We start from the raw sequence: 26,143 nt of genomic DNA on the forward strand, positions 1-26,143 counted from the left end.
AAGACGCTCTAGTTACTGACTGTACTGGAGGGAGAATCCCTAGTGTGTTGTCAGTTTTTCATAGAATCTCGTCCTGTTTGAACTCTGCCCGAAATGGAAGTAAGCATGCCCTCTGCAGGGTCCAAATGACGGTTGGTGGACGATATCCAGTGTGGACCTTCCACCCTAACCCTGCTCTCCACCTTTCTGCCCAGTGGGCTTCCTTCATTTACAGACTTAGGAGTCCTTAGGTGTGAGGAGACAGTCAAGTAATAATTATTGTCACTCATGTAACTGCTATGCTGGTGGACCTGAAAGATCTCATTTAATATTTGCAAGAACTCTGCAAATTGGGGTTCGAGAGGAAGGGAGGCCTTCCCCAGAGGCCCCCTGTACTAATCCCAGAACCCCTGAATACTTGCTGTAGGTGGGCAAAGGGGCTCTGCAGGTGTAAGGGTGGTGGGATGGGGGCGGCGTGCCCTGGGTTGGTTCTGTGGCCCAGTCTAGCTCATGTCTTCTGAAAAATGGAGAACTTTCCCCAGCTGTGCCAGAGAGATAAATGATGCTGATTTCGAAGATAGAGGAAGGTGACCTCTAGAAACCTGAAGATCCTCCCCGGAGCTGCCAAAGAAACCTGTTCCTTTTGGACGCCTCCCGAAACTGTGAGATGATAAATCTGTGTTGCTTTAAGCCAGTAAGTTTGGGGTAACTTGTTTATGGCAGTAATGAAAAAGTAACACCTGAGTTCCTGAGTTAGTCTTGTGTTAAAGCAAAGATACTTTCACTTTTCACTTTCATGCATTGCAGAAGGAAATGGCAACCCACTCCAGTATTCTTGCCTGGAGAATCCCAGGGACGGGGGAGCCTGGTGGGCTGCTGTCTATGGGGTCGCACAGAGTCGGACACGACTGAAGTGACTTAGCAGTAGCAAGGCGAAGATACAGGCTGAGAGAGGCCGCAGGGCAATTAGCAGAGGAGGGAAAACACAGGTCAGTTGGGTTCCATATTGCTACCTGCTCTGAAGGGCAAAGCACGTGCTGCGGCCCCTTTAAGGTCGGGGCGGGGCGGGGCCCATGGTTGCCTGGAGACCGTCCGGGTCTGGACGCCGTGCTGCCTCCGTCCCGGCCGGATCCTCTCTGGGTCTCCACCGAGGTGGTTGCCTCCGGGGGTCCTGGGGTCCCAGTCGTGCGGCCCTCTTTGCGTCAGGGCTGGCGTGACGGCCAGGTTCGGCTTTTCCTCGGCCTCCGGGGACGCGAGCGGGTGAGCGGTGGGCGGGGAGGGCGGAGGAAGGGACAGGACCGAGCTGGGAGCCTGGGCCCAGAGAATGCGAGCCCCTCTCGTGCTAAGGAAAGTAAACGGTCCGTAATACAGCCTCAACTCAGGGAGAGCAGAAGATACACAAAAGTTGGTAAGAAACAGGCCACGAGAAAGGAAGTTTGCTTTATTAGTAGTTCAGACTTCGGTGATGGGGGAGCGGAAAGCCTGTAGTAAAGACGAGTTTAGAAGCCTCAGCGTCTTGCTTCGCTGACATTCCTGAGGTGGGGGTGCAGGGCTGGAAAGGGTGATGGGATTTTGAAGGAAGAGGGGAGCAGGACCATGTTGGTGAGAGCAGAGCCTGGGGGGTTGGGGGCAGTGAGCGGAAATCAGGTGGCCAGAGAGTGCCAGGCAGGCAGAGGGCCTGCGGCAGCCACTGCTCCCCTCAGGCACAGGAAGAGGGGTCTTGGCTTGCCTTTCGGGACTCACCTCTGCCTCCTGCTTGATGTCCTGGGATGTCTTCAGTGGGGCCAATTTTGGGGGGCCACGAATACTATGGCTTTGGAGCCCTGGCCCTCAGCTCTGGGACCTTGGGCAAATGATTAACACAAGGTTTCTTGTCTGACATAGGAGGCCTCAATCTATTGTCATGCTGTCCCAGGGAGTAGGTAGCCGATGGCTGCAAGTTTGAAAATAGGAAAGTGACAGAATAATTGATTTTGTGAATCGTCTTATTTAATCCTTATAAGCAGACAAGTTACTGTTTTTTCTGTTTGACATCTGAAGCAGAAGGACGGTTGGGAAGGGGACGGTGCAGGAGCCTGGGTTCAGCTCCTGAGCACTTTGCCAGGGGGACGTACAGAGGTGGGCTTTTACAGTATGAACTGGTGGTAGGTAAGATTTTAGAGGTTAGGTTGATATTTTTTCCCACAAAGGGTTGTCTTTCTTACTGGAACACTATTTGAAAAGAAATGATAGATGGTGGTTCCAATTTTAAAAATCTTAGGACAATGTAATATTGAAATTGCTTTTTATAACCTGGTGCTACTTGATCCTTGTAATTAGTTTTTCAGGCTGTAGGAAGAGAATGATAATGACATTGGGGTTGTACAACTAAAATTGTAGGGACTTTCCTCGTGGTCCAGTGACGAGGACTCTGCTCCCAATGCCAGGGGCTCAGGCTCCATCCCTAGTCGGGGAACTGGATCCCATAATGCTACAACTAAGACCCGGCTCAGCCAAATCCATAAATATAAATAACTTTTTAAAAAGACTAAAATTGTAACTGTGAGTGAAACCCTCAAGTATTCAGAGACATAATTTTTATTTTTCAGATAAAACTCCCCAAGTCCTTGAAACGCACAGCTTTCAACTGAAGGAGTCATTGGATACTTATCTAAATAAAGTGAACCTTAGGTCTTCTAAAGGCCATGGTGAAAGAAAAGAAAAAAGCAGATAAAAAGGGGGACAAGTCTGTCCGTTCTCCCTCGTCTCCCTCCGATTATCCAGAGTTTGCCAAACAAGATGGCAATGCCCCTAGGCAAGACGCGTCGCCGAGTGCCGCGCCAGCACTGGACGTGCAGCCCAAGGACCCGGGAGTCAAGAGAGAGGTCAAAAGCGAGAGTCTGCCGAATGAAGATACCACCCAGTATGAAGAGCCCGTTCTGACCAAACTCATAGTAGAAAGGTGATTTTTTCTTTCTTTTAAATGTTTCTTCATGTACTTATTTGGCTGTGTGGGGTCTTTGTTGCAGCATGTGGGATCTTAGTTGCGGCAAGTGGGGTCCAGTTCCCTGACCAGGGACTGAACCCAGGCCCCCTGCACTGGGAGCCCATACGTAGTCTTAGCCACTGGACCACCAGGGAAGTCTTGACTTTGCTTTTTTCTTGAAAGGCGATTTAATGAGCTGCCTCTTCCACATTCCCTTGACTCCGACTTCCATGCTGTCTGTTTTCTGTCTGTGGATGATCTCTTATTATAGCTTTACTTTGCACCCCACTCCAGTCCTCTTGCCTGGAAAATCCCATGGACGGAGGAGCCTGGTGGGCCACAGTCCATGGAGTCGCTAAGAGTCGGACACGACTGAGCGACTTCCCTCCCTTCCTTCCTTCCATCTCCCTACCGCTGCTGCTGCTGCTAAGTTGCTTCAGTTGGGTCCAATTCTGTGCGACGCCATAGACGGCAGCCCACCAGGCTCTCCCGTCCCTGGGATTCTCCAGGCAAGAACACTGGAGTGGGTTGCCGTTTCCTTCTCCAATGCATGAAAGTGAAAAGTGAAAGTGAAGTCAGTTGTGTCCGACTCTTAGCGACCCCATGGACTACAGTGTACCAGGCTCCTCTGTCCATGGGATTTTCCAGGCAAGAGTACTGGAGTGGGGAGCCATTGCCTTCTCCGTCCATCTCCCTAGATGACTGTAAACATCTATGCCTTTAGCATTGTTCTGTCTCCGTGAGTTTTTGGTTCAAGTTTTTAATGCCCTACTGGACATCGTCCACTGATCTTGCATCCCAAAGCAAAGACTGCAGGACTTGAAATAACCACAGTCAGGATTTGAGTCTTAGCTCTAGGATGCCAGCCCCACTGCCGAACCTTTCTGAGCCTCAGGTTCTTAATGGGGGGAAATAAATGAGAATTCACACCTTGGAAGGTTTCTCTGGATGCTGCTGTTTCTCTCCCAGCTGTGGGTTCATCCCTTGGTCCCTGTTTCTCTTAGGGCATCACCATTTCCCTACATCCAGGCCTGAAGTCGTAGAACTAATGTCCTCATCATAGGTTTTCTAATATTTATTCTACTCTGGATTCTTGGAATACGCCCACTGTGGTCATGGCTGTCACAGGGCCATTTGTTTTCCACCTCAGTTGCCTCAGAGCCTGGAGGTGAGCAAGGTGATAAAGTCACATGTTATCAGTTCGGAACTAAAAATCTGGGCACTGTTCTTGGCACCTTCCTTGCCCAAAGCCAGCACGTCAGCAAGCCCTATTGGCTTTACATCCAGAATATATCTTAAAAAAAAAAAGCTTTAAAATTATCATAGTGAAATATACTTATTTTAAATCCTTTTACGTGTAAATCAGAGGCATTAAGTACACTCTCCACGTTATGCAGCCATCCCCACTGTCCGTTTCCAGAATGTTTTCACACCCCAGATGGAAAACTGTCCGGAATATTCCCAACGCTTTCATCTCTCTCGCCGCCCACTGGTCCCTCCCGGCAGCTCACTCTCCCCCCCAGTCTGTTCTCTGAAGCAGCCAGAGTGATCTTTTTAAGATGTAAATCTGGTCCTGTCCAACCCAGTTCTGAAAACCTTCTCATGATTGCTTCTAGAGCTTTGTACTTGATGGCAAGTCTTTATCTCAGCCCACCTGCCTGCCCACCCAGCTTCTGCCTCCCCTGGTCTCCCTCCCATCACTCCCCTCCTCGGTGTGGTCCAGCCATGCAGCTGAACTTGAGACGGCGGGCTCATTCCTGCCTCAGAGCCTTTGCACCTGCAGTTCCCTCCTCCCAGGGATCCTCTTCTCAAGGTTCTTTGTTACCAGGTAACCTCCTCCTCATTCAGGGTCACATTCCCCGATCATTTCTTTCACAAAAATTAAATGTGGTCTGGAATTATCTTATTCATTTGTTTCCTTTTGATTGTCTGTCTCTCCTCTTTGGACCATAAACTTCTGAGGGTAGGAACTTGTTCACAGCCCAAGCCCCAGTACTTAGAAAGGGCAGGCACACAGTGGTCCTGGGGGCGTGGGTGTGATGCTTGTTGGGGGAACGTGAGATATCGTTTGCACGTCTTCACTGATACTCCTTTTTTGTTTTAACCCCCAGTCACTGGGGTTTCCTCACATGATTCACTGCCTTGAGCTTTATTTCACTGCAGCTATGAAGGGGAAAAAGTCCGTGGGCTGTATGAGGGAGAAGGGTTTGCCATCTTCCAAGGAGGCTGTACCTACCAGGTGAGTTACACGTTTTGGGACTGGGCAAGGCAGACAGTGTGGGGTGATCATCTTAGATTTGCGTCTTCAGAAACGCCCTCTGGGAAAAAAAAAAAAAGAAACGCCCTCTGATTCCAATTCCAGAAGGAATTGGAAATACTTAATGCCGATTTTATTGTGAACTCCAAGTATATATTTTAAGGCAAAAACATGACTCAGTACAATTGAAATAATCATTTTAGATTTTTTTTTTCCTTTTCCCAGTTTTAGATATTTTTTCCTTTTCCTGATTTTTATTTATTGTACAAACAACATTAAGGTCACTAAAGTAAATAACAAAGAGTAAAATTAAAATCCCAACATCCTTTTGCCATAAATTTTTTCAGTTTTCTCTGTCCTTTTTATTTCCTGAATGGATGAATCAGTATTTTTACATGGGCATATTGATTTTGTAGATAACACCTTGAACCTTTTTTTTTACTTAGGACTACATTGCTGTATTGATGTATGCTTTTCATAAGTTAAAAGTTTGTGGTAAAATGTACATTAAATTTACCATTTAAGAAAAAATATTTACTATTTTTTAGTGTAAATTTCAATAATGTTGGGCTTCCCTGATAGCTCAGTTGGTAAAGAATCTGCTTGCAATGCAGGAGACCCTGGTTCCATTCCTGGGTCAGGAAGATCCACTGGAGAAGGGATAGGCTATCCACTCCAGTATTCTTCCCTGGTGGCTCAGCTGGTAAAGAATCCGCTTGCAATGCAGGAGACCTGGGTTCAATCCCTGGATTGGGAAGATCCCCTGGAGAAGGGAACAGTGACCCACTCCAGTATTCTTGCCTGGAAAATTCCAAGGGCAGAGGAGCCTGGCAGGCTATAGTCCATGGAGTTGCAAAGCGTTGGACACGACTGAGCAACTGAGGACATCTGGTCTAAATAATTAAAAAAAAAAAACTTTAAAGTTTGAAATGCAAAACCCAAAGCATATGAGTTTGAGTGGTAGTTTTCCAACAGCTTAGTTAGGAGAGGAAGGCTGAATTCAGAGCTCAGTTTAACAACTGCTTAGCACTGCCTGGTGTCAGTTTTAGGGACCTGAGTTTTTCTGGACTCCAAACCTTTTTAGAACCAGATGGACGCCAGTGTGGTACCAGCTCCCAGCTGGACCAGCATTTTGTGGAACACGGTTCCCTTTTAAGAGCTGAATCCCTGGGTGGCAGTTGTATGAAATCAAGATTGGGCCTAAGGCTTTGTTGTTCTGTTTTGAAGGGCATGTTCTCCGAAGGACTCATGCACGGACAGGGGACTTACATCTGGGCTGATGGATTGAAATACGAGGTAAAGCGTATAATATGTTGCAGTTCTAAGCTAACTATGTAATTTAATGGTAGGTTACCACAGGCTCCTAGCTAGTATCAGGGTCTCCTAACCACTGGGCGGTCCAGTGGTTAGGACTCTGCACTTCCACTGCAGGGGACCTGGGTTCGATCCCTTGTTGGGGAACTAAGATCTGGCCTACTGCATGATGCAGCCAAAAGGGAAAAAAAAAGATAGTTTCATAAAAATTGCTCAGCACATGGGTTAAAAAAATCCACAGACCCAAAGAACGGAGGTGACAAGTAAGTCGTTACGTTAGGGGCCCCTCTGTAAACTGTCGCCAGTTTCTAGTTTTGTCTGTATATTTGTTCGGAGATATTCTTCAGCCTCTCCCACCTTTTATAAACAGAGGTACTTTATTTACTTACTTTTTATTTATTTATTTGGCTGTGCTGGATCTTAGTTGCGGCCTTTGGGATCTAGTTCCCTGACCAGGGATCGCACCTCGGCCCCCTGCATTCGGAACTCACAGTCTTAGCCATTAGGCCACCAGGGAAGTCCCAGAGATAGTTCATTATACCCTCTCTTCTGCCCCTATATTTTTCTAGAGATCAGATCACATCCATTGACTGAGATCCATCGATTTTTACTGGCTACTTATGTTCCATGATATAAGTTTCACATATCCCATCTTGCTGGGCTGAGGGGAATATGTATTTTTAGATCCTTGTCTACACAGTGTGAGTGGGCCTGAAACGCTGCTCTGAAAATCACAGTTGCAGAGCTGCTAATGCAATGGTGTTTATAAGTCGTAATGAAAGTATTTAAAATGGAGGGCATGATGCACATATTCAAACAGCCAGGGGAGGGAAACAGGCACGTCTGGGCCAGGTTGGCAGCTGAGTGGCCTGGGCAGTGGGAGACGGGGCTGGGCAGAGCGAGGGGAGGGCGTCCCCCATCACCATCATGGAGGGAAGAGAGCACCTGAGGTCCAGGGCGGCCAGAGGATTGGGTGCCAACTGCCATTTCAGGCCAGGCTTTCCCAGGAACGCATCTCTTCCCCCAAACCCTGCCACCTGGCCTGGCCTCTGGTTCATTTATCATCTCTGGAAGGTCAGGTGGGGCTGATTTCTGTAGACATTGCCCCCTCCAACACACACACCAGCCCAGTCAGGAGGGTTTACGGGCAGGGTTCCTGCTTCCCCAGACGCGTCCTCAGGAAGGTCCCTGGCCTCCTGGGACGTCTGGTGGGATCTCACCTCCAGAGGCTCACGTTCCTGGAGAGGAACCCGAAGCCTCCGGGCTGAGGTGTGCAGGACCCTGTGCTGTGCACCCCTCCAGGGCTCCGACCACAGGGGATTATCTGGAAGGCGCCCCCGGGGCAGGCGGTCAGCTGATGTGTCTGCAGAGTGTTGGAGTTTCCACCGGCCATCACTGAGCCTGGCTAATGGTCAGCAACTCCTGGGAAGCAGTGAATTAGCCTCCCTTGAGGCGGGTTGCAGAGTCCAGGGTTGCCAAGGCCAGGCTTGGGAGGCGCCCCTGCACCGTGTCCCCTGCTGGCTTCCTGCAGCTCTGTCAGCTCACAGCCTTCCCGGTCATTCATTCCGCCTGGGTTTCTGCTCCATGCCAGGACCCGGTGAGGGAGGCTGGGCTGTGCGGGGATGGGAGGAGGGGGCTGGGGGCTCGGGGGGTACTCAGCCGTTGCCTTGGGAGGAAAGGCTGGCGTGGTCTCTGTGTGTCCAGGTGAGGGATCTCCCCGCTTGCTTCTTTCTGATGGCCGTGTTGCCACAGGGCGACTTTGTGAAGAACATCCCCATGAACCACGGCATCTTCACGTGGCCAGATGGCAGCACCTATGAAGGAGAAGTGGTCGGCGGCATGAGGCACGGATTCGGCATGTTCAAGTGCAGCACGCAGCCCGTGTCCTACATCGGCCACTGGTGCCACGGCAAAAGACACGGAAAGGTGGGCGAGGCAGCCACACACGTGACCACGTCCTCACTCACAAACCGGAAGCATGAGCCCGACTTTATGTCTTACCGAAGATGTCGTAAGGATGACATCTTCCACATCCTTTAGATGCCATAAAATCATACGTTTCTATCTTTACCTTTTTAAAAAACCAGTTTTATGAGGTTTGATTTTTTTTTTTTAATGGTATTCCTTGTTCTAGGGCTCCATTTATTATAATCAAGAGGGCACCTCTTGGTATGAAGGAGATTGGATACATAACATCAGAAAGGGCTGGGGGATAAGATGGTAGGTATCTGTGGTCTCCTCCCCTCCCCTGCCATGTTTCAGGTGCTAGCAAAAAGCATTTGTGGCCCCAGATAGCTTTTCCCTGAGGCTATTTAAAGATAAGGTGTAGAACTTACAGAGAATACATTTGCTGTATAAGCAGGGTGGAATATTTAGACTCAGCTGATGGAACCAAAATATTTTGGGCAAAGAAATAAAATATCTGGGGCAAAATGTTAACCAATATTTTGGTTTTAATTATTTTAATTAAATATTTAAATTTTAATATTAACCAAAATATTAACCATAATAGTATAGGGAATTGTTTTTAAAAGATTTTTTTTTAAAAGCGCTATTCTTATCCACTTTGTCAGATAATTAAATGATCAAAAGATTTTATACAGTGATCTATTCTCCCCCCACCCACCCTCCACAACCCCCACCCCTGGGAGAATCGCTTTTGCAAACCTCATGCCTGTTGACTGAATTTAAATACAGGGAAGACTATATGGGCACAAGGGCTGGATTTCTTCAAAGGCGTTTAGGGAGAAAGTTTAAGATAAAGTCCTTAAGGTAAAGGAACGTGAGATAACTGGTTTTAATTGTTTGGTCTGTGGTCCTAGTTACAAGTCCGGGAACATATACGAGGGTCAGTGGGAGAACAACGTGCGCCACGGGGAAGGTAGGATGAGGTGGCTGACGACTAACGAGGAGTACACCGGTCAGTGGAAGCACGGGGTCCAGGTACCAGCCGGTCTTAGCGGAACATACCCAGAGGCAGGGCTTCCCTGGTGGCTCAGCGGTGAGGAGTCCGCCTGCAATGCAGGAGACGTGAGTTCGATCCCTGGGCCAGGAAGATAACCTGGAGAAGGAAATGACAACCGACTCCAGTATTCTTGCCTGGGAATTCCCACAGACAGAGGAGCCTGGTGGGCTACAGTCCATGAGGTCGCAAAGGTCAAACACAATTGAGCGACCGTGTAACAGCAGAGGCAGCAACCCAGCGGCAGATGCTCTGCGGACTCTCAGTCCGGGAATTGTTTGTTGGGTATTGTGTGGCAATCTGAAATTCAGGCAGTGTTAAATTTAGAAACTCCCGTGATGATTACTCGGCTAAATCAGCCTTTTAAAATTTTTCAATCTTCTTTTCCTTTTTCTATCATTTGGCTGTGCCACATGGCATATGGGATCTTAGTTCGCTGAGCAGGGATTGAACCCATACTCCCTGCAGTGGAAGTGCAGAGTCTCAACAACTGGACTGCCAGGGAAGTCCCTAAATCAGCCTTTTTTTTTAAAAAAATTACTGAAGTATAGTTGATTGACAGTTTTGTGTTAATTTCTGCTGGATAGCATGGTGATTCAGTTATCTATCTCTATATATATATATTCAGTTATATATATTCTTTTTCATATTCTTTTCCATCATGGTTTATCACTGATTACCGAATATAGTTCCCTGTACACTAACTACAGTGGAAAGTTATTGTCTGTTCATTCTGTATGTGATGGTTTGCATCCGCGAATCCCAAACTCCCAGTCTTTCCCTCCCCTACCCCTTCTTCCCCTTGGCAACCACAGGTCTGTCCCGTGAGTCTGTTTTGTACATACAGGCATCTGTGTTGTATTGTAGATCGCACGTATGATCTATATCATACAGTGTTTGTCTTTTTCTTTCTGACTTCAGTCCAGGCCCTGTCGTCTCTAGGTCCATCCATGTTGCTGACGGCATTATTATTCCATTCTCTCTATGGTTAGATCAGCCTTTTAAAACGTGCTGTTTTGTCAGCATCTAGTTTGCTCTAAAGGTCTCGCACACAAATTAGGTTCTTTGACTGGTAAATTCATCAGTCCCATGAGTCCTGTGACGACTGAGTCTGTGTGACTCCAATGCCCATGCTTTTTGCCCCTTCAAATGAGTCCCTGTATTTGATTCATACCTTATTTAAATAGATTCAGGTAAAAAGAGGAACTGTTTTGAGTATTTCTCATGGAAGTTTGATTCTTTTCAGAACGGCCTTGGCACACACACATGGTTTCTAAAGAGAATCCCCTACTCCCAGTATCCTTTGAGAAATGAATACGTAGGAGAGTTTGTGAACGGATACCGCCACGGCCACGGAAAGTTCTACTATGCCAGTGGAGCCATGTATGAGGGAGAGTGGGTCTCCAATAAAAAACATGGCATGGTAAGTACAGACCTGTGAAGGTTGCATCTTACAGGTTATGTAAAGGCATGACTTTCTCTACCTAGGAAACTGTATTAGCCATTTTGTGTAGGCTAACTTACCGATTTGTTAAGATGATTGTGTGGTGTGTTAGTTACTCAGTCATGTCCAACTCTTTGTGATCCCATGGACTGTAGGCCACCAGACTCCTCTGTCCATGGAATTCTCCAGGCAAGAATACTGGAGTGGGTTGCCATTCCTTTCTCCAGGGCATCTTCCCAACCCAGGGATTGAACCTGGGTCTTCTGCATTGCAGGCAGATTCTTTACCATCTGCGCCACCAGAGTAATTTCTAACATATCATCAATTTCCTGTATATTTAGAGTTTATTTAATTTGTGGTGTATGTTAGGGTGGTTTTGGTTGCAAGTAACAGAAAATCTAACTTAAATCTTTCTCTTCCATCCATCCATGTCTCACCTACCATGTCAGCTTCATTATTATGCTGCATTATTATTCCTCCCTCATGACTGCAAGATGGCTGTTGTGGTTCCAGGCTTCTCGCCTACATACCCCACTAAGTAGGAGAGAAGAAACTCCTTTCGCAGAAATTTTCCACACATGTCTTTAGCTTTACTGAGCTGGATTGGGTCATTTGCCCACCTCTGAGTCAGACTAACTATTGGCCTGGGTTCGACAAATATCAAGATTAGTCCCCATTCTGTGATAGGCACCTCTGCTGGTCATTATTTAATAAGCCACATTCTGTGACCTAGGGGTGCTCAGGGTTATGGAGAGACGGTGGGGGATATACAGAGAGAGGAGAGGAAAATGGGAGTTGGATAGAGGATCTACACGGTGACCTGAGACTCTATGAGCCTGACTGTGTGTGAACTAAGTGCAGATCTTAACAAATGAAAGCCTCCTATTGAAAAGATATTGATGTAAATTTACCAATGGTTTCTAAAAATCTTTCCCTAAGCTGCAAACATCTGTCTTTCTCTCTGCAGGGCCGATTAACCTTCAAGAACGGGCGTGTGTATGATGGCCCGTTTTCCAAGGACCACATGGCGGCGTTTCCAAACCTGGAAGGGGAAGTGATGAGCTACCCGGACTTGACTTCAGAGTGTGCCTTCGGGTGCCAGTGGTGCAGGCCCTCCGCCAGCGCCGGTAGGAGTGTCCGCTTCCCGCTGGAGGAGGCTGATGAGTAACGCTGCGTCAGACTTAAAGTGTTGCTCGCTCACTCGTGTCCGACTGTTCGTGAGCCCGTGGGCTGTAGCCTGCCAGGCTCCTCTGTCCATGGCATTCTCCAGGCCAGAACACTGGAGTGGGTTGCCATTCCCTTCTCCAGGGGATCTTCCCGAACCAGGGTTCAAACCCTGGTGTTTTGCATTGCAGGCAGATTCTTTATCACTGATATCAAAACATGTACCTATTATTTCAGAAGAAAACACAAGTTTCCTGTGAGCAACTGTTGTCTTTAAAAAAAAAAAAAAATATATATATATATATATATGTATATATATATGTAAAAGATTTATTTATTTGGTTGTGAGGGGCTTAGTTACAAATACAGGATCTTTTGTTAAATTGGGACATATGGGACTGAAATCCCTGACCAGGGGTCAAACCCCAGCCCCCTGCATTGGGAGTGTAGAGTCTTAGCCGCTGGACTACCGGGGAAGTCCCCACAACTGCCTTCTTATAGGTTTTTGAATACTCTTGTGTCACACTTTTGCAGAAAATCATTTTGACATAACGTTTGAAACATTTCAGTGTTGCTTTTCACAATTAATCCCCTGTATTTGCCTTCATTTGCTAGAAATCATGAGAAAGCTTGATGGCAATGAAAGTAATTCCTTGTTAGGCTCAAGCCTCGAGCTGGATCTGAGTTTATTGCTGAAAATGTACCCTGAGAGAGACCAGTCAGAAGAAAAGAAGCAGGTAAAAACCTTCTTTGTTAGAAATATGTATATATTTTGGGGGCTTAAATCTTAGCAGACTCTCCATAGTCTTGGGAAGATACTGTTGATGACTGCTGTTCTGTATCAAGTATCTTTTATACAACTGGGAGTCACTTGGCTTAAATATCCTCTTTTATTTAAATATCCTCTTATATCTTAAGATATAATTAAATATCTTAATTTTCCAGGATCCCAAGTGAGTGAGCCGGCTTCCTGAGAAAAAGGAAGTTCGGATGGAAGGACCCAGTGAATTACCCAGAGCTTCCCGGGTGGCTCAGATGGTAAAGAGTCTGCCTGCAATGCAGGAGACGTGGGTTCGATCCCAGGGTTGGGAAGATCCCCTACAGATGGATAGTGGCAGCCTGGTCCAGTATTCTTGCCTGGAGAATCCCGTGGACAGAGGAGCCTGGTGGGCTACAATCCACAGAGTCACAAAGAGTTGGACACAACTGAGTGACTACCACTTTGACTTTCACTTTTTTCCCAAGGGTCAGTCAACCCCTGCCCTGCTGGCTTGGTCTGAAGGCCAAGGCTGTGGTCACCTCACTCTGGAAGACATTCGTTCTGCTGTGTGTTGTCATAGGCTGCTGGCATTCAAAAGAACTTCAGACCCTTAGAAATTATTCACAATGTTGAAATATTTAGAGAAAAAATTTTGTGGAGCTGGACCTCATTTCGTGAGCATGTGTCTAATCCCAACCAGCTGTTTACATCTGAGGATTGTGGACTGTGAAGTCCGACCCACTCTTCAATTTTCCAGAGCTCAGTTCAGGCACCGGCCCTCCAGGCCTCTTTGTCCTTGACTCCGTCTCTTGTCCCTCCCTGGCTCTGTTCTGTAAGGAGACTTCCTTACTGTATATGTGTCTTGTGATCTCGACTAGACTTTAAGCTTCCTGAAGAAAATTCCGTGTCCTCTAGAGCAGTGTTTTCAATAGGGCCAACTCCACTTGTTTATCCAATTGAGTTGAATTTTCAAAGGCAGGAGTTGATGCTGAGAGTGACACATGCCTGATGGAGCCGCCCAGCTGGGACTTCCCTGTCTCCATAGGGACCCCAAATTCTATTCATCACATTTTCTGATTTTTTTTTTTTTTTAATTTCGGAGGGTGACGCATGGGACACAAGGTTTGGGGAAACAGGATTCTGTGTAAGCTGCAGTTCTGTGGGTCTGAGGAGTCTAGGGGCAGCATAAGGCCACTGAGGGCCTGGGGAAAATGATAGATGGTGAATGGGGACAGAGCAGGTGCGAGTAAAGCAGTGGATGTGACTGTCGCCTATCTCAGGCTTTCAGCGTTGTGTGGCATGTTAGTTGTATGCTTTTCTGTCTGCTGCTGTTCAGGTTAAGGAGTTCCTTTCTATTCCTAATTTGCCGAGGGTATTTATCATGAAGGGGTATTAACAGTTTCTGCCAGATGCATTGGTGTGATTATGTGGTAGGATGAATTACACTGATTGAGTTCTCACACGTTGAACCAGCCTAGCCATTGCAGGATAAACCCCACTTGGTGCTGATGTATTATTCTTTTTTATATATTTCTACCTTCAGTTTGCTAATTAAAGAAAGTCTTTATATTTTTGGCCACGTGACTTGCGGGATCTTGGTTCCCCAACCAGGGATCGAACCCCTGTCCTTGGCAGTAAAAATACGGAGTCCTAACACTGGACCACTAGGGGAGTCCCTGGCTTGCTGTTATTTTGTTGAGGATTTCTGTGCCTGTGTCTACAAGGGATATTGCTGTGTGTGTGTGTGTGTGTGTTTGTACACACTCAGTTGCTCCGTTGTATCCGTCTCTTTGTGACCCCATGGACTGTAGCCCGCCAGGCTCCTTTGTCCATGGGATTCTCCAGGCAAGAATACTGGAGTGGGCGGCCATTTCGTCCTCCAGGGGCATCTTCCTGACCCAGGGATCTGCGGGGAGCGAGCTCCGCCCCTGGCAAAGGTCATGAGGAAGGAGGCTTGGCATACGCAAAGGCGGGATCAAGCCTCAGGAGTCTCCCTGGAAATTCTCGAGCAATCTACCCCCAAAACCAGAGTCTGCCTACTTTCTGCTTTGTGCTTTCACCTACACCTCTGACTTTATGGGGGGCTGTCCCCCACTACCTCTCTGAAAAAAGAGTTAGCTTACAGCTCCAGTTAATAATTCCTGGGTGTGACAGTGTTTCAACCTACAAACTCCCTTGGAAGTCCTCTAGCCTGCCTGAATAGGTTTTTCTGGCCACATGTAATTGCTCAGAGCCTCCAAACTGTGAGAGGCATGAGATGTTCTAAACTGTCTAAATACAGATTCCTTTGAGCAGTTAAAAGATTGATTAGAAATTGTATTGGTGAAGGGATTTTCACTTGTTGGGCCAATGTTTGCTGCTAAGTCTCCATATCCCTTACCTGCTGTGTCCCTGGCAGTGTATTGATTAATATATTTGGTGTAAGTAGTAGCTTTAATGTTTGTAACCTGGGACCCTTGAGTTAATTCTTTTTCTTGTTATAGCCCACCACACCTTTGCTCTGTAGGAATGCAACTTTATCTAATGCTTTTTGGAGGCTGGCGCCTGACTTTAGAATAATCACCTTTAGAGAAAAAGGCCTCCGGGCCAGAAGATGATGCAAATCACCTAAACTTTTGCATATGATAAGTTTGCAGGAAGAAAGCCTGGCTTGCTGCCTGACTCTACCCCTTTCCCCATTATCCTCTATGCATAACTTAAGGTATAAAAACTACTTTGGAAAATAAAGTGCGGGCCTTGTTCACCGAAACTTGGTCTCACCATGTCGTTCTTTCTCTTACCTTCTGGCTGAATTATTCAGCCTCTTTTCTCCACTGAATTTCCTCACTGAGCTGTCCTTATTCTATTACTCTTTATATCCTTAATTAACGTTTAATTAAGCAGTTGTTTCCTGATCCTCGCCGACGCCGTCCCCGCTTCGGATTCCCTGGATCCACCGGGGCTGGACCCCGGCAGGGATCGAGCCCACGTCTCTTGCATTGACAGGCGGATTCTTCACCACTGAGCCATTGATCTGTAGACGAGAGACTTTTGTTGCTGCCGTAGAGATGGCATGAAACAGGGTAGAGTAGGACAGAGCTGTAGGGAAGTAATTCCACTGTCGAGATGACAGCATGTCTTCCCATTCTCATTCGGAATGGTTAGGGAGACTGTAACATCCCCTGAGCTCTTACAGTGAGTGGTAGGAGGTGACTGCTACTGCATGTGTGACCTCATTTAATTTAGAAAGCAAGTTTTCTTTTACCTTCGTTCTTATCAGGTCGGTTGGAGATTTGCGTGGTTTTCTCTTTTCAGGTAGAATACGCTATCTTAAGAAACATTACGGAATTAAGAAGAATCTACAACTTTTATAGCAGCCTGGGCTGTGACCGCTCCCTGGATAACACCTTTCTGATGACAAAACTTCACTTCTGGAGGTTTCTCAAAGACTGCAAGTTGCATCACCATAACATAACCCTTGCTGATATGGACAGGGTGCTCGGTGGTGAGTATTCCAGGTCCTTCCTGTCTGGTTTATAGGGTCGTATAATATCTCAGCACCTTGAAACCAGTTAGGAAATGTTGAGGGAGCAAGGAAGGCACATGTCTGGAGAGGTGTTCCAGAAAGCAACATGTGGGCTTGTCCCCAAGGTACTTAAAATGCAACTGAAGAGAGAATCTAGTAAAATAACAGCAGTAGTTGAAGACCATCCATAGCAGGGTCAGCAAAGTGAGTCCATGGGCAAAATCCAGCCTACTGGGTGTTCTTGTAAATTAAGTTTTATTGGAACATAGCCATGTTCACTTGTTGATGTCTTGTCTGTGGTTGCTCTTACCCTGCAAAATCGGACCTGAGTGGTTATGGCACAGACTCTGGCCCAGAAAGCCTAAAATATTTACCATCTGGCTCTTTACAGAACATGCTAGCTATAGAGGTAGCATACAGGACATACACGGTAATGCCCTTTACCACGTCAGTACCCACCAATCCCTGGACCGTTTCCTCGAAAACCCACCGAGCCTCCCTCAGTGACTCATAATTAAATATCTCTGTGACAGAGTATGCTGTCCTATACATATGCATATGTCCTCTGAGCTATAGTTTTTATTAAAAAAAAAAAACAAAAAACACCAAATTGTAAGGTCAGAAGCAGAGAAGATCAGGGAGGGCTTGGAATAGCCTAGAAAAGGCTTTAGGTAATTTTAGGTTGGGCTTGATTTCAGGCTAAAAATTTTGTGCAGTAAAATTAACAGTTTTGAAGGTTTTACTCCCTACAGCTGAACTGTGGGAGGCAGGTTCGAAGGTCTCAAATTACCTACTTGATATAGCTAATATCAACCCTGGTGGCTCAGATGGTCAAGAATCTGCCTGCAATATGGGACACCTGGGTTTGATCCCTCGGTCAGGAAGATCCCCTGGAGGAGGAAATGGCAACCCATTCGAGTATTCCTGCCTGGGAAATCCCATAGACAGAGGAGCCTGCAGGGCAACAGTCCATGGGATCACAGAGAGTCAGACACATTTGAGCGACTAATACATGTACATCAGGCAAATGTATGGGCAGCGCTTACCAATGGCGCTTGCTCACTTGCTGTTCTTTGTGTGTGTATCAACTGCAAATTTTAGTTTTTGAAGCATACTTCAAACCCAGTAAAAATTAGCAGCGTTAATCACGTAGCCCACCAGGCTCCTCTGTCCATGGGATTCTCCAGGCAAGAATACTGCAGCGGGTTGCCGTTTCCTCCTGCAGGGGATCTTCCTGACTCAGGGATTGAATGCACATCTCCTGTGTCTCCTGCGTGGGCAGGTGGATTCTTTACCCTCTCAGCCATCACATCCTCTCCAATTTTCTTATTTTAGCCAATAACGACATACCAGTGGAAGAAATTCACTCTCCATTTACAACTTTACTTTTGAGGACATTTTTGAATTACCTCCTGCAGCTGGCTTACCACATTCATCACAAAGAATACCAGTAAGTTCTCCTTCTGGGCCCCTGTGATAGGATGAGGGTTGAGCGAACCGTCACGGTTGTCACAATATTGTTCTCTTTTCTCTGATATTCATGATTATTTTTCGTACTCTTGACGTATAAGAAACAAAAATTTCTTACAAACACCAGTCACCCAGACCATGAGAAACAAAATTAAAAATTGTGAAAACCCTTCCGATGCAGGTCACGTGTCAGTTTTGCAAATAGCCCTCAAGTGTTTTACTCAGAAATAGTCACCACCAACTCTTCCTTAGAATTTCCTGTCTTTCTCAGAGCAAATTTGATACTTATCCTTTTTTTTTTTTATAAAAACCTTTGATTTTGAAATAATTTTGGACTTTGAAGAGTGTGGCCAAGTTAACACAGACAATTGGTTTATACTCTGCATCCTGCTTCCCCAAATGATTAGGTCTTACAGAATCACGGTGCACTTCTTAAAATGAAGAAATTAACATCGCTACCGTTTGATTAACTGAATTCCTGAGGTTTTCACTTGTCTGTTCCAAGACCGAATGCAGGATCCCACCTTGTGTTTGTTGTTATATCTCCTTTCTTGTTGTTGTTCAGCCACCAAGTTATGTCCAGCTCTTTGTGACCCCATGGACGGCAGCACGCCAGGCTTCCCTGTCCTCCACTATCTCCCGGAGTTTGCTCAAATTCATGTCCATTGAATCGGTGATGCTCTCCAACCATCTCCTCCTCTGCCGCCCCCTTTCCTTGTCTTTAGTCTTTCCCAGCATGAGGGTGTTTTCCTTTGACTTAGCTCTTTAGTCCCCTACAACTGTGATAGTTTTTTTTTTTTTGTCTTTTATGACCTTGACACTTTGGAAGAATATCGATCAGTTATTTTGTGAAATGTCCCTCGATTTTGCTTTGCTGATGTTTTTCTGTCATCACCCTGAGGTTATGGGTTTGGGGGAAGAATACTGTCATATCAGGGGTACGTGACATCAGTCTGTCTCATCATTGGCGATGTTACCTGTGAGCACGTGACTCAGTGCTGTCAGCCAGGTTTCTCTAGTGCAGACTTACTGCTCTCCCCTTTCTGTGCTCGGTCTGCTTGTTAGAGAAGCCAGTTACGAGGTCACTCGGCCCTCCAAGAGCCGGGGATTAAGTTCCATCTCCTGGACGGAGGAGTGATGATGGTTTCCTTTTAACCGCAGAGACCGAAGCCCGTCGCTCTTTCTGTGCTTTAAAAAACTGATGAATGAGAACATCCGCCCCAATGCCTGCCGTGTAAAAGGTAAATACAGAGCCCGTAGGATTATATGGACCTTAAGTGTTTCCAGCGTCGAGTTCTGTAACCATCGTTTTGAGTGTCGGTGTTTCCACTCCCTCTTCAGGCCATTTATTCTGTGAGGCCCAGCGGACCCTCTATTCAATGACTTACGTGGACAAGTGCTGGGAGATCTACACGGCGCACTGCAGACCGAACGCGGCCCCTCCGCACGAGCTCACCATGAGCACGAGACACTTCCTCTGGATGCTGAGGGTAACCGCGCACGGTGCATCGTGGCTTTCTGTTTGTAGCCGTTTTTGATTTTAATTTAGGAAAGGCAAAGTAGTCTAGCTGTGTTGTGCAAGGAACAAGGGAGTGGTGCACCTGGGCTGTCCACCCACAGGTAGGACTGTGGCATGCGAAGGCTGATGGGAAACTCTGTGCATGAGCGGTACCGGTCCAGGAAGCGAGCCGGGAAACCGCCCCAGCTCCCCCGACACCCCCTCAGCCCACTGTCCATAGACCTCTTCTCCAGGATGTTCAGGTTTCCAGCGGAGGAGTTCTCCTAACTCTTCATGCCTGGGGACATGAACCCAGCTTTCTGGGTTCTTAGGACAGAGTCTGGAGGGAAGGGTCGGTGTGGAGGGAGGGCCCTGCCTACACGCATTTTCCCCTCGTCCTCGTTTTCAGCAGGACTGTGACATTTTTAAAAGTACATATATATATAGCTGTTTGTAGTCAGCAGCCATTATGGTTTGATTCGCTGTTTCTTTTACAGAGCTTTAAGATGATAAATAAAGAATTGACAGCAACCAAGTTTGTGGAGGTCATAGCAGAGGATAATCCTTCCATGTATGATGGAATCGACAGTAACTTTGAACTTGAGGTTTGTAAAGAGGTGTCACGAACGGCCCAGATCCAACTCAGGCTGTTTGTTCTGCCTTGGGTTCCAACGACCAAAATTCTGTCTCCAGCACAGCCACCTCTCTGAGTCCAGGTCTGACCACCTGGTCACACCCACCAGACTCCTGCCTCCGAACATTTGTACTCGGTACACCCCTTCCCCAACTTTTTTTTTTTTTTTTTGGCTTATGTAAGCCATTTCTTGCCTGTAGTTCTGAAGGCTGGCATCAGAAAGATGCTGGTGGGCCTGGTTCCTGCTGCGGGCTGTGGCAAAGGGTCCCCTACAGGCCCCTCTCCTTGGCCCGTCGTGGTTGTCTTCTCTCTGTGTGCCTGTCTTGGGGCCACAGTCTCCCTCTTCTTATGAGGACGGCTGCCATATTGAACTGGGGCCTACCCTAGCGGCCTCAGTTTAGCTCAATTATCTGTAAATATGAGGATACTGGGGCTTAGGACTCCCAACCCCTTTTCCAAGGAGTCGCAGTTCAAACCACAACAGTCTTCCTTTCCCAGTCTACCCCTCACCAACTCATGTGCTTCTTCCATGCAGAACACGGTCACGCAGTCTCAGTGTCTCTTAGCCATTCCAATGTCAGCTGTCACTGGAGCCACTTCTCTCGTTGTTCAGGAAAAGAGGAAATACTTCTTATAGTGACAGTCCTCAATGAGTGAATATACAGTAACATGTTCCCATCAAATAGAAAAGTGACTTCAAGACCTAAGGAGAGAACATACATCCTCATAGGTCTCTTAAAGGCTGTAGTTTTTACTGCAAACCGGTGTGCTCCCGTGGCATCCGAGTGTTGAACAAGGTGGCATTTCCTGGAGAATAGAGACAAACACTCGTAAGAGCCTCTGGCCCACCTCGAGTTGTGTGAGGATTGACCCTTTTATATTTCCTTACATTTCAGCTGGTTTTCTTGGAATTCTTTGAAGCTCTATTAAGCTTCGCCCTCATCTGTGTTCCTGAGCCACCAACTAAATTCTGTTCAGATTTCCCAAATGATGACCTGTCTGTTAACAAAGCTGGAAGCACTTACCCAGTGACAGCTCAGGTAACAGATAGTATCTTAGAATCGACAGAGTAAGGAAGGGCTTTATTCTGGAATGGTTAAACTGTCATCAGAACTATCTTGGGCTTTTGTAACCCTTCAGGAAAGAACTAGTGAAGTCTTAAAGTATTTATTTATTTTTTTTAATGTATTTATTTATTTGGCTGTTGCAGCATGTGGGATCTAGTTCCCCAGTCAGGGATCGAACCCAGGTCTCCTATATTGTGAGCTCAGAGTCTTAGCCACTGGACCACCGGGAAAGGTCACTTATGTTATTTATTTTGTAAGTTAGGGGAAATGTATTTCCTGGTCTTGGCCCAGGAAGCAGACTCCTAGCCACGCTAGAGGAGCTCCGTCACAAGCGTCAGAGTGCCTGCCGACACCCTCGGGGGCAGGGAGCACTGGCTGGAGCCCGAGGCTTACAGCATCTGGGGCAATGGGTTCACAGGTGCGGACACGTCCGTACTTACTGTCACGGCACACTTTAGGTGTCGTTTATCGTGAGTCAGTTATACTGCATTAAAGGCCTGTGCATCTCCATGGAAACCAGAAGCCCTCTTGTGTGTCTGTCATTGGTCAGAACACCCAGAACAGGAGTCCAAGCGCAGTAGCAAGCCAGGAGTCCGACATTCAGTTCAGCAGCACCAAGTCATCTTCGAGCAAGTTGGGAGTCCTGGTCGACATCAGCAAGATAAGGAAGTCAGAGGTGTGTATTGACAGGCAACCGGGAAGACAGCCAAGGCTGCAGTATCGGCCGTGGGCACGCACTGGCTGTGCGGTGAGGGCGCCTCTGGGGCCAGGGATCTGGCAGGAGCAGGAAGCCTGTCCTCTCATGGGCTTTACCTTCTGGGGAAGAGAGGGACGTCGTAACACAGGGACAGGAAGAGGGGACGCCTGTGGGGTGCTCAGCCGGTGCCACGCACTTGCCAGGGTCCTGCTCATCTAATGCCCAGACGCCCGGTGGGTGCTGCCATCAGCTCGAGAGAGGGGCTAGGGCACAGAGAGGCAGGGTGGCTCGCCCAGTGTCACAGAGCTGCTAAGCAGCGGCGCTGGGGCAGTTCCGCTCCAGGGTGTGCGCCCGCTACTGCACTGCTCTGCTGCTTCATACTCGGAGGCACCAGGGATGTGACGAGAAGTGGGGCAGCGGTGGAGGCTGAGTGACAGGGTGGGCGGAGGGAGGGTCTTGGGAGGAAGTGACCCCTGAGTGCAGCCGGCGGTCAGCGGAGGGAGTCTGTCCTGCGTGGAGGCCCTGAGGCGGGAGTGCATCTGTGTGGCTGGGCGGGAAGCGAGGCAGCAGGTGCAGCCACGTCGGGGCGGCCCAGGAAGATGCACCGGGGGAGGCAGCGCCCAGCCAGGGGCACCTGGCTGGAGAGAGACGGAGGCCCGCGAGCAGGGCAGTCAGTCGGCTCCCAGCCACTGAGCTGATGACAGACCCGTGAGGAAGTGCTTGGGATTATCTGCCGGTGTTTTTTGAGTGCTGCGGAATTTGAGAGAGAAAGAGAAGGCAGGGAGGATTCTAAGATTTCTTTTGGCCTGAAGAACTGAAAGGACAGAGCTGCTGTTTATCATGAAGGGGAGGACCAGGGTTCGACGGGGAGAGGAGCTTTGGGGAGGAAACCTAAGGAGCTGGGTTTGGACACATGCTAACTTAAGGTGCCTGAGGAGACGTACAAGTGGTGACAGCAACGGGCAGCTGGAGACAGTTTGGGGTTTGTGGGCGAGATCTACTGGAGGCAGAGATGTGCATGTATACAGCGTGTGTGAGGTAATTACAGCCACTGAGAGATGGTTAATAAACATTCTCCCAACAGACCAGGGTGGTGTCCAATCTTTGGTTTCCTGGGGGAGGAGCCTGCCAGTGGATACAGTAGCTCTGTTCTTCATTTCCTTAATAGGGCAAATATGCAGGTTAAAAAGTCAAACTAGCACAAGGATGTCAGCCTCATGAATACTTTTCTGATTATTTACAACATAGAAAATTAGTGTTAGTCTATAATGATGCAGAAGTCATATTTTGCTTTATGATTTCTTTTTTAAATTTTATTATTATTTTTTTTTATGTAAAAGCCTAAAATCAAGAAATCTGTAAGTGACGGAAAAACTTCCAAAGTGAATTTTAAATCTGCAGGAAAAGGGCTGACCTTCCTTTTATCTCAAAGTGGTGAGTATTTTAATTCTAGAACCTTGGTACTAGCAAGCTGTTGCTTGTAAATGACATCACGGTTATAAAAAGGTACAGCCATGTCAGCACCGCGGGGAGCTGGCCTCGGGGTGGCGGTAGGTGTGCGTGAGACGCCTGGAGCACTGGGGGCCTGGGGGCCGCCTGGTGCCCGTGGCTTGCTCTCTCCGTGGATTTGCCTTTTCTGGACACCTCATATAAACGGAATCATCCGTCTTTTACGCCTGCCTCTTTCACTCACGGTTGCCTTGGGATTCATTCACGTGGTAGCACGTATTAGTATTCTGTTCCTCTGTATGGCTGAGTAGTATTCCGTTGTGCGGCTCTACCCCATTTTTACCTACTCTTCAGCTGACGGACACTCGGGTGGTTCCCAGTTTTGGCTGTCATAAAGAATGCCGCTGTGAACACTGCTGTGCCAGTCTTTGTGGCTGTGTCCCTTCGCCCTCAAACTCTGGCACTGGCATCAAGGCTCTCCCCATGTCTTCCGCTCTGGGCCCTTCACAGTGGCTCCTGCGGGGGAGGCTGGTCTGGTCACAGAGCCCTGCGTTGCCACAGGACCTGCGCCCTTACTCCTCTTCCATCCCCACCGTCAAAGAGCCCAAGCAATGGACACAATCAAAAAACAAATGCCGTCTTGACAGATCCCCAGTCTTACTGATATTACAGAACTATCCAAAGCATTATCCTCCTGGAATCAACTATTTTAAACACATTCCAGAGTGGGTGGGTGCTGCCTTAGTAGACGTGAAGCTATATTCCTTATCAAGTCAGTAATTTTACCTACCTTCTTACTCAATCCTAAAATCCTTTAAAGTTTTTTCTTAAAACTGCCTTTAAAGACAATGTAGTCAAAAGCCAAGGGGTTTTTTTCCCTTTCTCTGAAAATATGGGAATGTTGTAAGTTTTCTAAGATTTTAATTTTAGAAAACCGAAATAGTTAAGCTATTTTAGAAAAAAATATAGGTACCAGGAGGCCTGAAGGAAGTGTTGACCATCATAGCTGGGGTCAGCTGATGCCATCCTTGTTCTGGGGTGGGGGTCCCTGAAGCATTTTGCATTCCCTTAACACCCACAAGCCCATGAGGAGCACAGCGTCACCCTTATGGGGGACGAGGACACTCAGCCCACCACAGGCAGTGACAGAACTGGGAACGGGAACACACACTCCCAACGTTACTCAAGACTGTATCAATGCTCATTTCAATCAGCCTTTCTTGCAGGGAAAAAAGAAAAACACAAGGATGAACAAAAGGAAAAATTCAACATATGGATCAGTAATATGTACGTCTTTTTTGTGAACACTCTCTTCCAAGCACATAAACATGAAGAAACCCTCAAGGAGAAGGTAAAGGAAAACAGGCTGCATAATGAAGCAATGGCCCTTCAGAGGAAGATGGAAAACGAGGAGCTGGAAGCAAGGTAACTTGATAAACACCTCTTGACTCCCTCCCTCCCTCCTGGGTTCTCGGTCATCTTTCTTTCCTGTCCTCTGTGGCAACGCTGAGCTTCAAGACCAAACACTTTGATTAAAAGGCTACGATGTCAGGGACTTTCCTGGTGGTCCAGTGGCTAAGCCTCTCGCTCCCAACGCAGGGGGCCTGGGTTCGATCCTTGGTCAGGGAACTAGATCCCACTTGCCACAACGAAGACGTGGTGCAAGCAAATAAATTAAAAAACAAAACACACACACACACACACACACACTCACGAGTCTACAACTTCCAAAGCGCGGCATGCCCTCGTGTGGGGCTGGGAACCTGTTCTGTCCTAAGGGAGCGACGCCGCCCTTGGCCCCAGGCATCCACAGGGACACAGCGTGACACAGACCCAGACCGCCCCGGGCCACATCCCAGCCCCACCACTTATTACACCGGGGTGGCCTTGGGGAAAGTCTGTCCCCGAGTGCCTATTTCTGCCCCTGTGGAGGTGGGGGTGACCCCTCGTAGGACCGCTGTGAGGACTGAGGTAGCGCATGTTTCTGAAACAGAACAGTGATTGGGGCGTGGTGAGCGTGCAGGCATGGCCGCAGTGTCCAGGCTCAGCCCCACACACAGGTCAGTTTCCAGTGCGGATGCTCACCTGTGAAGGGCATCACGAGCCCACTGGCCTGTGGAGGAGAGTGTTAGACTTAAGAACTATCCGCTACAGCAGGACTTTAAAAGGGTTGCGTACTAGCCAAGTTGCTGCGGACAAGCGCTTCACAAGTCACCTAAGATGTGTGCGAAGTCTGAACTGACGAGATGTCGACGGCATGACTTTTTATTTCAGGCAAAGTGATGACAAACACTGTTGAGATCCAGGAATGGACTACTTTACACCACACGACAGCAGAAAACCTGGTTTCGAAATTTCAAAGAACAAAATGATACTTTCTTGTGTTTGCTTCTTGTTAGGCTAAACAGCTTGAGAGAGGAAGAGGCCAAAAGACAAGACTACGAGGTGGACATCACCGTGATCAAGGAACCGGTGGACGCCCCCTCCTCGAGTTTCACACCGAGCCCCCCGAAAGAGGACACAGTGGTGTCCAGCAAATCCATCACCAGCAAGAAAAAGAAAAAGTAGACGTCACTCTGTTTGTAAACGAGCCACAAGAACAGGCAGGTGTGAAAGGAGGACACTTCTTGAAGACTGGGGTTTGAGCCCGCTGGGTTTAGGGTTTCTATGTGGTTGGATCACCGAAATGCGTTCTGACAGCTGAGCTGAATGAAATACACACATGGGGGTATTGAATGAGCGTGTATTCATTATGTTTCTTTTTTCTGAATTAAATATAGCACTGGTGATTAAACTTAGAATCTGATCAAACCTACTAGAAAACAGCGGGAGCAGATGAAGCCCTTTACACGCTTCTGCAGCCCCACCCTCTCCAAGCCCGCACGCCTCCTTTGCCTCGGGAACCGCCCCGGGTCCACAGCCTGCCTGTCCTTCAGGTGCCACCTCTCCCGTGGCCTCTGCCCTGGTCCTTCTCCACC

At 47.7% G+C, this 26,143-nt stretch overlaps 1 protein-coding gene across 50 annotated transcripts; it reads left to right on the forward strand.

Moving 5' to 3' along the window:
* Positions 1-1,014: 1,014 nt before the first annotated feature.
* Positions 1,015-25,959, forward strand: LOC147344766 (radial spoke head 10 homolog B). Of its 50 annotated transcripts, XM_086373906.1 has the most exons (21): positions 1,069-1,239; positions 2,568-2,920; positions 4,561-4,772; positions 5,108-5,183; positions 6,429-6,497; positions 8,268-8,441; positions 8,650-8,735; positions 9,338-9,458; positions 10,724-10,900; positions 11,889-12,048; positions 12,746-12,822; positions 16,140-16,329; positions 17,686-17,800; positions 18,982-19,061; positions 19,162-19,310; positions 19,816-19,923; positions 20,849-20,992; positions 21,570-21,695; positions 23,057-23,150; positions 24,392-24,590; positions 25,565-25,959. In XM_086373906.1, exons 5-21 carry the CDS (start codon positions 6,432-6,434, stop codon positions 25,731-25,733), a joined length of 2,235 nt encoding a protein of 744 aa, XP_086230032.1. In that variant the 5' UTR covers positions 1,069-1,239; positions 2,568-2,920; positions 4,561-4,772; positions 5,108-5,183; positions 6,429-6,431; the 3' UTR covers positions 25,734-25,959. The 50 variants fall into 50 exon arrangements, with proteins under 50 accessions (XP_086229992.1, XP_086229995.1, XP_086230004.1 ...); XM_086373866.1 differs by lacking the exon at positions 4,561-4,772 and having other exon boundaries at positions 1,015-1,387; positions 10,709-10,900; positions 12,701-12,822; positions 24,380-24,590; XM_086373869.1 differs by lacking the exon at positions 4,561-4,772 and having other exon boundaries at positions 1,015-1,387; positions 10,709-10,900; positions 12,701-12,822.
* The last annotated feature ends 184 nt before the right edge of the window (positions 25,960-26,143 follow it).

Source organism: Bos grunniens, chromosome 25, assembly GCF_055505025.1.
Source record: "Bos grunniens cultivar Pamir isolate PY7600 chromosome 25, Bosgru_T2T1.0, whole genome shotgun sequence".
Classification (NCBI taxonomy): Eukaryota; Metazoa; Chordata; class Mammalia; order Artiodactyla; family Bovidae; genus Bos; species Bos grunniens.

Excerpts from the sequence above, each read along its gene's own strand:
- LOC147344766 (XM_086373866.1), top strand. The coding sequence starts at position 2,664 with ATGGTGAAAGAAAAGAAAAAAGCAGATAAAAAGGGGGACAAGTCTGTC. Across the intron at positions 2,921-5,107 it reads ACCAAACTCATAGTAGAAAG|CTATGAAGGGGAAAAAGTCC; the intron begins GTGATTTTTTCT and ends ATTTCACTGCAG. Across the intron at positions 6,498-8,267 it reads CTGATGGATTGAAATACGAG|GGCGACTTTGTGAAGAACAT; the intron begins GTAAAGCGTATA and ends GTGTTGCCACAG.